This window comes from Fukomys damarensis, unplaced genomic scaffold (assembly GCF_012274545.1).
Source record: "Fukomys damarensis isolate Sample0158 unplaced genomic scaffold, DMR_v1.0_HiC HiC_scaffold_14, whole genome shotgun sequence".
NCBI lineage: Eukaryota > Metazoa > Chordata > Mammalia > Rodentia > Bathyergidae > Fukomys > Fukomys damarensis.
In genome coordinates this window covers 31,431,565-31,442,320 of record NW_022900926.1, presented here as the reverse complement: position 1 = coordinate 31,442,320, position 10,756 = coordinate 31,431,565, and the positions used below count along the sequence as shown (strand labels likewise).

Sequence of the window (10,756 nt, the reverse complement as noted above, 5' to 3'; positions counted from 1 at the left end):
AATTCTTCCTTGGAAACAATAATAATAATAATAATAATAATAATAATAATAATAATAATAATAATGCATGTGGCCTTGTTTGAAGAACTTGTCCTCAAGCAGTTGATGGGCAAGGACCTCTGCCTACATTCCTTGCTTCCCCTATAGGCAGTCAGATGTGCTCCCCCATCCAAGTGGAGGTCAAAGGCAGGGCAAGCAAGGCCCCTGGGGGATGCCTGTTCTTCCTCCTTCTGGTCACAGCCACAGACACATGGTGCCCAGCAGTGTCCAAGCCCACCTTCCCTGGCTTCCAGGAGACTCCGTCATCTGGGAAACAGCTGAGCGGATTCCTACAGGGCAGGGACAGAAAGGGAAGCAGGAAGCGAGTGTCTTGGCAGGAGAGGAGAGAGAAGAATCGGGTTAACCAGAGCCAAAGGGTGAAGACCTGTTACACACAAGGGTGTCCATATGGTTTTACTCCCATTCTTCTCTGCCAAGAGGTTTCCCCACAGACTTTTCCTAAATCTGCCAGCTGTGGCTGCAAGATTCAGTATGAGTAGAAGCTCGGATCTGCCAACCACGCCTCAAGCCTGTGTAATGACATACAGATTGTTTCTCTTTTTTCCCCCTCATCTTTGGGATTTGAAGCACCCTCCAGAGTTGCAAAAGCTGCCTTGTTGCAAGACTCTTTCTGAAGGCCTCACTGTCTGCTTACTGGCCCTGTGCTGCTGGAAACTGTGGTGCGGCTGTCCAGCGTGGCAGAGACCACCTGGGATTTGGAAATTACCAGCAGCCCTGGTTTGCTCTTGCTCATTAACAGCAGTTGCCAGAGCACCTGAAGCATTCTGGGAATTGGATTGCTGCTGTTTCTCCAACAGCTCCTTAAAGGCAACGGACAGCAAACATGGTCTGAGTTTTGCCAGAAGAGTCCAAAAGGGTAACGGCCGCTGTTGTCAATTATTGGCATTTCGACAGGACTGTATTTTTATTTCTAAGTATATTTGCACAGCTAGGAAACATCTGCTGACAAGGATGAGATGATAAACTGTACTGGTGCCAAAACAGGATTAGCAAAATGGGTTTGTTCTGAGAGTGGCCTGCATCCTGAGCGTCTGTGTTAAGAATATTCTCTCTCCATAGGCAGTATCGGCTCTCAAAATTTTAACACTTGAAAGGAAATCAGGCTTGGAATTCCTATCAAGTAGGGTAGTGATGCAGACAATAGGTTCTCAATAAATGCTTGCTAGATGCCGGAGCCTATGCACACACGCATATGGAGGAGGACTGGGAATTGGCAGCCCTAGGGAAAGCTCGGCTCACCCGAGTCTGAGTGTCACCTTTCACCTCCGCTGGAAAAAGCATCACAAAATGCTGGCCTTTGAAAGGATGACTGAAGTTTCAGCACTGCTGAGCACACAAGAGGGACAAAAGGGATGAACCAAGATCACCTTCCTACACAGGAATCCCCCAAGCTGTTTGATCCTCCATTCTAGGGTTTCCTTGAAGAAGAAAGGGATTATTGGGGAATGAGGCCAGAATCCTGGGCGGTAAGAAAAAAGGAAATTGGTAGAAATTGCATCATTCAAGTCGGGCTAACAGCTTTGTGGCCTGGGTAGGTTCCCAGGATATCCAACTCACAGCAGGACCCCTCCGAGATGAGGCTAGAGTATGGATGATGACACAGAGGGTGGAGCTCGAGAGGCAGGGCCAATAGCGAGCTCAGCTGAGGCCACCCCTGACCCCAGCCCACCACAGCACACAACCCTGCTACTTCTAGGTCAACCCACGGCCCCTGGACATTTGCCCATCTTTCTGATGGATACATTCTTTCTCTGCCAACAGCCCACACAGAACCAAAGTGAAGCAATCCAGCAATTTCCTAGCCTACTGCCTGCCTGCTGCTTTCTTATTCTGCCCTCTGTTTGCTCTGGGTTGGTGTGCTTCACTAGACCAGAAGCTATATGGTTCTGTTCTGCTCCACGGTGCATGACTGAGACCCTGATCATTCTGGTTGTGTTGTTCTTTGTGTTTTGTTTTAAAGCACAGCCATGTTCTGGGCAGTTACAGTTCTGTTTGCTGTGAGCCCCTCCCCCATCTATATTCATTCTCATACCCAGACAACAGGTTGTTGTATGTGCAGTAACTTGTCACCATGTTACTGTGTCAATCGGGGACTGATACACTTGAGAGCCTTTACCTTGACGACAGGGAGAGGTAGTAAGGGGACCTGTGCTATGAAATGATCAGTGGGCTGAAGAGAAGTAGGCAGAAAAATGTTGCCGCATATTCATAATCTACAGAAAAACATTGTGTCACCTATCCCTGTAAGACGCTGTGATTGGGTGCTTATTTCTGGAGATTTTTAACTTTTAGAGTCTATTCCCGTGGTTGCATCTTGCTCTCCTCTTCCTATTCTCATCGGTCTTTACATCCTTACCACTCACCTTCTGCCCCTCCTGGGAAGTTCGGATTCTTTTTGTTGCAAGTAACAGAAACTCAACTGACATTCTTTTAATCCTCAAAAGAATTGATTGATTCATATGTCAGGAGGAGTCCATAAAAGCTCAAAAGTAAAATGAAAAATGTGTAAGAACTAGGCCCTTGTCGCTGAATCTGGACTCCCTCTGCCCCACCCCATGTATATAACTCTAGGCTCTGCTTACTGCTGCTCGGCTTTTTCAGCAGAAAGAGATACATGTGCTGGGAAGAGAGCCGTTCAGGGCCCTATCCAATATTCTCATCTCCGAGCCTAGCACCCTGAGAGGAAGGAGATTCTGGCTCACAACCTCTATGTACAATCCCAGAAGAGGGCTCTGATCGTCTGGCTTGGGACTAGTTCTGTCCAAATCAGAGTGCCAGAATGACCCGGGATTCAGTCCCAAACCTACCCATGGCACAGAGTATAGAAGGAAAAGAGAGAACAAGCCTGTCAGGCATCAGACACAGCTCTTCTCAAGGTCCTCTGTACCTGCCCATATCATAATCTTTTCAGCTAAAGCTCAAAAATTCATAGACCACAAACCTCATCAGAAACAGAAGCCAATTAAATCCTACCTGGGAAAATCACCTTCCAATGACTTATCTAGTTACTCTTCACCATCTTGAAGCTCGCCCGTGTCTCCTGAGAGTCTACCTTGTCATTACCAGACGTGGAGTTGGCACAGTATGAGCTCCGCTCCACATTTTTTGAGTTTGAGTTAGCTTGGCAAGTTCATTCACTTCTCTTCCCCCAAAGAAACAATAATGGTTTCTCCTTAGAGTTATGGTTGGGGTTAAATGGTCAGTTCCTGTTGATTGGTCCGAGAAGGGTTGGCCAACATTCTCACTATAGCCCCAAGGCTGGCATTTCTCCTCAGAATCTTGGCTGAGAACAGGGGCCACATTGACTTCTTGAGGCTCGCAGACATGCACACTCATTGAGAATGTCACTGAACTGTTTGGTTTCAAATGGGTCTGGAATGATGCTTCACAGCTTTACTGCTGTGTAGGGAAAGTCCCTGGCTCTACTTATGCCCCAGGGACACTTCCAGTTTTTAGACTGTGTCCTCTTTGAGTCATATTCTCTCTCTCTCTCTCCCTCCCCCCTCCTCTCCCTCTCCCTCTCTCCCTCTCTTCATTCAGGAGTGTACACCTTTTTGTCCAGCACCTTGAAGACTCTGGAAGAGAAAGACCATATCCACCGGGTCCTGGACAAGATCACAGACACCTTGATCTACCTGATGGCCAAAGCAGGCCTGACTCTGCAACAGCAGCATCGACGCCTGGCTCAGCTCCTCCTCATCCTCTCCCATATCCGGCACATGAGGTGAGGCACCGTGGGGTCTCAGAGCAGAGACCTAAGAAGAGCTCATCCAACCCGTGTGACAGCTGGGCCGGGAAAGGTCTTCTACCTGCATGTGGAGGGTGCCCTTGGAATAGTTTCTGAACATCATAAGCTCACGTGCTGAGGGAGGATAGAAGAGGGGGTACCGATTCTGTCTGGGGCATTGGGCAGATGCCAGAGAGGGCTTTCTAGAGGAAGTGGGCAGGGTCCTGCAGCACTGGGAGAAGAAGCCAATCGGAGGAAATGGGTGACTTGTACTTCCTCTGAAGGCCCTGGGCATGTCCCTTAGTGTTCCTGTGACACACTTTCCCCTACTTACACTGAAAAGCCTTAACTGAAACACGCTCTACCAGATGCCTCTTGGAGAGTAACACTGACACCTTATCACCTCCATTGCCATAACCTAGTCTAAGTCACTGTCATTTTCTGTTGGATTTTGGTACCAGCCCCTAATGTACCTTGCTGCCTTTAATCACGGTCTTTTCTAGTCCATTTTCCATGATGTAACTAAGTGATCAGTTTAAAAATCAAGTCAGATCATGTGGTCTCCCTGCTTAAAACCTTTGAGGGGCTTCCCATGGCTTTTAGATGAAGATGTAACTCTCTTCATTTTCTTCACATCGCTCCTTGTGGTCCAGCCCTATGTAATTTACTGAGACCTCCTCATTGTCTGAGCCTGTGGTAAAGTGCTCTCTGAGTCATCTGGAAGCTCCACTGCCAGCTGCTTCAGGGATCTCCTTGGGGCTCACTCCCACCTCTGCAGGGTCTCTGGGGTGGCTGGCTTCCTCTGCTTTACCTGTCTCGAGTCTCATCCTCCTTGTTATCCACAGGTTAGCTGGGACGAGTTCTCTTCACAATGGCAGAGGCACAAGTAAGCAAGGCCAGTTGGGCAACTTCATTCGAATCTTTTGGTCACATCATGTCTACTAACATTCCGTTAGCTAAGAGAGTCAGCTGGCAAATCACAGAGCCAAGGATCACAGACACATGGCAGGGGAGTAAATATTTCAGAATATGAATCTAACCTATCTTTACTTAGATGCCACTCCTTGCAGAAGCACATACTGACTGTGAAGACCTATGTGGGACTTATGCCCTGCTTTTCCCTGTCATAATTGCACATATTTATTATCTCTCTGCCTCATTAGACTATAAGCTCTGTGAGGCACTCATCACAATCTGCCTTGATTACTCTGTTTACCCAATTCAACCCAGCATAGTGCTGGGCACATAGTTAATATTCAAAAAATATTTTCTAGAGAAACCAAGGAAGGACATCCGCAGGGGAAACAGATTCTTTCAATGCCAAAAGATGGAGATGACCTCAATTGCATTCTAAATAATCATAAACTGGACTGGCCACAGGCTTGTTGTATATCATGCTTCTAAGCATAGCTCAGCCTTTTGGAAAGAGATGAAAAAAATGATGGATTCTTTATTGCAGACTCCAGAAAGCCCACGATAGTGACAATAGTCTGGAGTGGTGATGCTAGAGGGGCAGACATCTTTGGGTTACAATGTGACCTTGGGCTTACACCAAGCCCCTAGGAATTAAAAAGAGATCACTTCCCCACGCAGCTATTAGGAAAGGACCAAGATATCTAAAAAGGTGGGGTAATTTAAATAGTCTTCAAGTCTTGAGCTCTGTGATTAAAATGGCAAGAAGTGCCATTAAAGACCCAGGTGTCTTCCTTCCTGGAGACAGTCTTGCAAAATTGTTAGTTTCTTGTGAGCACAGAAATAATCTTCTCCCTTTTCTATCCCACAGAGTGCTATAACTGAAAATTTACATCTACGGTAATATGTGCTCACAATGTTATTATTGATTAAGTGAATCATAAAGAAGTGAATGAATTAGGGACTACATGACTCATGGCATGTTTTTCCCTGTCCTGTGAACTTGAAATTCATGAGGAAAGGCTTCCACATGGCCATATTTGGGGGAAATAGTTGGAATCTCTCTCCTCATGACTCCCCAAGAATACCTGTGGAACAGGCCCTTGCCAGGTACAGAAGGTGGCTGCTTCAGAGTAAACATTTCCAACCCTTTCCTGTCTTTTTCTTTTCGTTAATATCCCAGAGAGGGAAGCAGAGAATCGATCTGAATAACATAGCCCCTGACAGATTACCTGGCCATGAGGGTAATCTTTCCCTTGAAAACAAACTTGCCAGCATTTACTCCAAGATAGGGATTTCAAGTGGTGTTGCAGACGTCATGTGCACCTAGGAATGCTTTTATTTTGTTGGTAGGAATTGGTGACTTCTCAGAGCCATTAATTGCTTATCCACGTTAATAAGCCCAGTTAGTCACCAGTAATAACAAGAGTATCTACACTAAAAATTTAGCCTTCACTGATTTTACTGGAAATGCATGGCAGAGATTCTATCAGCAAGTGGTTTCTTTTGGAACTGTGCAAAAATCTAGAGAGAAGGTACAATTCTATAGAAATCTGGGGGCATTTTCCCTGCTTCTACCCATTTCTGTCTCTATGTTTCTCTGTGAATTTTTCTGTCTCTCTATCTCCGTCTTTCTCTCACACAAATACACACACACACACACACACACACACACACACACTAGTATTTTGGAACCTTACTACAGCCACTCTCAATCATAGAGCTGTTTTATTAAGCTTGGCCCCAGCCATATGTTCCTACTCACAGAATTTAACACCATATTTCATCTGACTGTAAATGTGATTCATTAGGTTGCATGAAGGAGACACTGCCAGACCCAAGGGGCATTTAACTTTAACAGCATTTTAAATTAAAAAGCAAAGCAAAAACAAAATAACACTTAAACATGTGATTTAGGTTGGCCTGCCAACCTGAAGGGCTGTGGGCTGTATCTCATGGCAGGGCTCCAACTTATGCTGGCTTTAGCCTCACCAACAATGCAGATATTTGCTAGGACATTCTCGTAGTCCTGCCTACTCTTGGCACATGCTTCTTTTAAAGAAGTTCCCAGCTAGAGAGTGGATGTTGTCCTCCCATCCCCATCCTGTGTTGTGTTAGGGACAGAGCAGAGCCCTGGTTGATGGAGGAGGGTAGAGGAGGAGCATGGGAAAAATGCCATGTGCTTACATTTCCCTCCTCCTGTTTATCCCCCATTTGCAGGACATTTACCAAGTTCTGGGTACTGTTCTGGCTATGGTAGAGAACAGGGTGAACAAATCCTTGTCCCTGCTGGAACTTGCACAGTATGTGCTGGTTTGTGTGTGTGTGCACTCTTGGAGTTGGGAAGAACAAACACACATAAATTCATAGGAGAATTCCAGCAATAAGCGTGTTAGGGAGAAAGGAATGATGTGGAAGACAGCAGCTGAGACTGCAAGGGTCTGAGACCATTGGCACAGGCTAACAGAAGCCTCACCAACAACCTCAGAGGAGGTGGCATTTGAGGACCTGGGAGCAATGCAGCCAGAATGAGGGACCCACCATGTGCAGACACCCTGCCTCTGGGAGGACTCAGTTCCCTAAGGAGCAGGAAGTGTGGCTAAGGAGAGTGAGTGAGAGGTGCAAGGCAGGATGAGCTCGCCAAGGGAGACCAGGGCAGATTAGGAGGGCCTCGGAGAGAGTGGGCAGGACTTTTCACTTTCTTCTGAGTTTGATGGGAATCCACTGAGAGGCTTCAGCATGGGAGTTTCTTGAACCGCTTGACGTATTTAAAAACTGCACTCCTACTGGCTGCATGTCAGGTTCTCCTGTTAGATATCATGGTGATACAGGAGAATAGAGCCATGTGCCAGAAGGTAGAAAGAAGTCGCCTGAATAGGAAATCCCTGGAGCGGGCTGAAAGGAGAGTGTGTGAGGGTGGGCCTGCCTTTGTAGAGGGGAGACTTGAAAACCTCAGTCTTCTTCAGGTGCCATCCCAAAGGGATCTTTGCATAGGAAGGAAGATGGCATTACAGGTGTCCTTGAATTTTCTTTTATTTCTCCTTCATGGGACTCTGGGTCTAACGTGGTCCTCTCTGTGTCCTCCACAGTAACAAAGGCATGGAGCATCTGTACAACATGAAGTGCAAGAATGTGGTGCCCCTGTACGACCTGCTGCTGGAGATGCTGGAGGCCCATCGCCTGAACACGCCCTCCGATCCCATGGGCGGGTCCCCGGAGGAGCCCAGCCAGAGCCAGCTGGCCACCATGGGCTCCTCCTCAGCACATTCCTTGCAAACATACTACGTCCCCCAAGAAGCAGAGGGTTTCCCTAACACAGTCTGAGAGCGCCTGGCCTCCCCACAGTTCTGAGAATCCCTGCAGCCTTTTACCTGTCATGCGTCACTTCAGCAGAACTCTTGGCTCCTGCACACTCCGGCATGCATCCACTGGCAGTGGCTTTCCAGTAAGAGATACTGTTCCTTCGCTTGCTCCATTCTTAGTGACACCTCTTCTGTTGGGAACAGCCAAAGGGATTCCAGGGCTACATCTTTGTAACAGCTCTCTTCCTCCCTTTGCTACATTATGAAGTATGAGGATTCCTGTGGCTCTTCACGACTGAACTCTATGAGATAACTAAATTGAAGTTACTCATTGAGACCCAGGCCTGGAGAATAGACTTTTCACCTCTGCTAAGCACTTTGTGACGGCTCCAAGAATAAGCCTCAGGAAAGAATTTAAAGTGGCTCCTTTAATTGATGACTTGGAGAAAGCTAACTCAAGGGTTCCTTAGAGCGTCTTCTTGTATTCTTATGTAATGTGTCACTTTGTTAAAAAGTGATATTTTGACCTTTTTGCTCGTTGCATGGCTTTAGCGCAATATTTGGTAATTGTCTATTCATTCGCCCTATAAGAATACAAGATGCACACAGGGAAGGAAGATCCCCTAATGGTCAAAACCATGTCAATTTAAGCACTGAACCTTCAAGCTTGCTCAAGTCTCCACTGCTGGCTTCCCAGAGCACTACATGTACAGGTCATGGGTTCCAGGTGATTCTTGCTTCCCAATGACCAATGGGAAACGAGTCAATTTCAGTTAAGTCACTCCCACATAGATAAGTCTCCTCATATAAGGGACAAGTTCTAATTCTTTTTTCCTTTTTATAAAAGAAAGCCCCCCCCCCAAATCCCCAGAACTTGCAGTAAAGGCAGATTTAGGACCTGTTCTGGTAGAGTTTTGCACTTACCAGCAGAAGGTGCTCTGCTTGGATCTTCCTGTGTGACTTAACACTGAATTATTCAGAGCCCAGCCATGATCAAGGGCAGTTTAAATGAGCTGGCATACAGCTAATACTTTTGGATTTGTTTTTCTTTAGCCCCGGGGCATGGGGCTAAATAGTAAATGTGCATGATTGTGACTGCTAGAGAACGAGAAGGTAAGGGAGAAGCTGGATAAGACTGCCACAGGGTCACCTTTGCTCAGGGCGGCCAGACCACAGGCTGCAGGTGGTTCGTACTTCACAGGTTCTGCGCTGCACAGCAGAGCTGCCCTGGAGTCGGCTGAGTGGTTGGCCTCTTCTTCATCCCCATGTGGCACAGATTGGAAGGGGCAACATTAGAGAACAGCATTCTCAGCCCAGCACATTCGGGGGGGGGGGAAGAGGCGGAGGGCAGGGATTGGAAAATTCACCCCCTCAGGCTGCTTGAGCCTGGTCAGACTACACATGCCCTTGGTTATTCAGAGCTCATCCGAAGATCAGCTAGCAATCTTGGGAAGAAGAGACCGCCACCCCCAAACCCACCCCCAAATCATGTCCTTAAACTGCACAAACCAGGAGAATAAGACCAGAACTGGTCCACAAGAATTCTTTGACCAGCAGGCTAAAAAAAGAAAGTATTGCTCCAGCCACAGGGTTGCCTTCCTGGCCTTTGCTTCTCTAGTGCAATTTTGAGTCATTTCCTTTTCTTAACGATAAAGAAACTTTGGTTTCCTTCCCTGACTTCATGGTCTGTAATGCAAACCTCACTGCGAGGTGAGACCCTAAGCCAACAACCCAGGTGAGCTGCGAGGCTTCTCTCAGTATGTTCTGTTTGGAAAAGTGAGTTTCCTTAATTTCTGGTTTCCCAGCTAAGTGACTACCAAAGCACTGGGAAATCAGGAGGGCCAAAAATTTTTTAAAAAGGTTTTTTCATATATGTGCATCTAAATTTGGGGGCAGTTTTATATATCTGTGCTAAGAATATGTTTAAGAACATGATTCTTTTGTTGTTTGTTTTAAAGCACCTTATATAGTATAATATATATTTTTTTGAGATTGCATTGCTTGTTTATCAGACAATTGAATGTAATAATTCTGTTCTGGATTTAATTTGACTGGGTTAACATGCAAAAACCAAGGAAAAATATTTTGGTTTTTTTGTATACTTTTGAAGCTACCTTGTCATGTATGCAGTTTTGATGCCTAAAGCCTGGTGATTATTCATTTAAATGAAGATCACATTTCATATCAATTTTTGTATCCACAGTAGACAAAATAGCGCTAATCTACATGCCTATTGTTGGATATTGAATGACAGACAATCTTATGTAGCAGAGATTATGCCTGAAAAGGAAAATTATTCAGGGCAGCTAATTTTGCTTTTACCAAAATACCAGTAGTAATATTTTTGGACAGTAGCTAATGGGTCAGTGGGTTCTTTTTAATGTTTGTACTGAGATTTTTCTTTTAAAAAATAAAATAAAAAACACAAAAAAATACTTCTAGAACTATAGGTGATGTAATACCAGCTAAATCCAAACAATAATGCAGTGGAAGGTTTTACATTATTCATCTACTGTGTTTGTATTCATGTTAAGATACTACTACATTTGAAATGGGCAGAGAACATCAGATGGCTGAATTGTTAGCCCAAGAGTTTCAAACAGTTTTGGAAATCTCTTTTTATTCTTATTTGAAGTGCCAATAATGAGCTGCTGATATTTTTCAGCTGATGTTGCTGTAGGGCATAGGGGACATGCTAGAGAATTTTTTCCGTGAATTTCCTCCACTTTGAGGCAATTTGAAGCTTGAAAGACAT

General features: G+C 45.6%; 1 protein-coding gene across 1 annotated transcript in view; it reads left to right on the top strand.

Moving 5' to 3' along the window:
- The window catches only part of Esr1 (estrogen receptor 1), a 277,400-nt gene extending 268,531 nt beyond the window's left edge, over positions 1 to 8,869 (top strand). Inside the window, exons 8-9 of the mRNA XM_033763164.1 lie at positions 3,601 to 3,784; positions 7,789 to 8,869. Coding sequence (XP_033619055.1) covers positions 3,601 to 3,784; positions 7,789 to 8,023 — 419 coding nt within the window. The 3' untranslated portion in view covers positions 8,024 to 8,869. The remainder of the gene's footprint in view (positions 1 to 3,600; positions 3,785 to 7,788) is intronic.
- Positions 8,870 to 10,756: the final 1,887 nt, after the last annotated feature.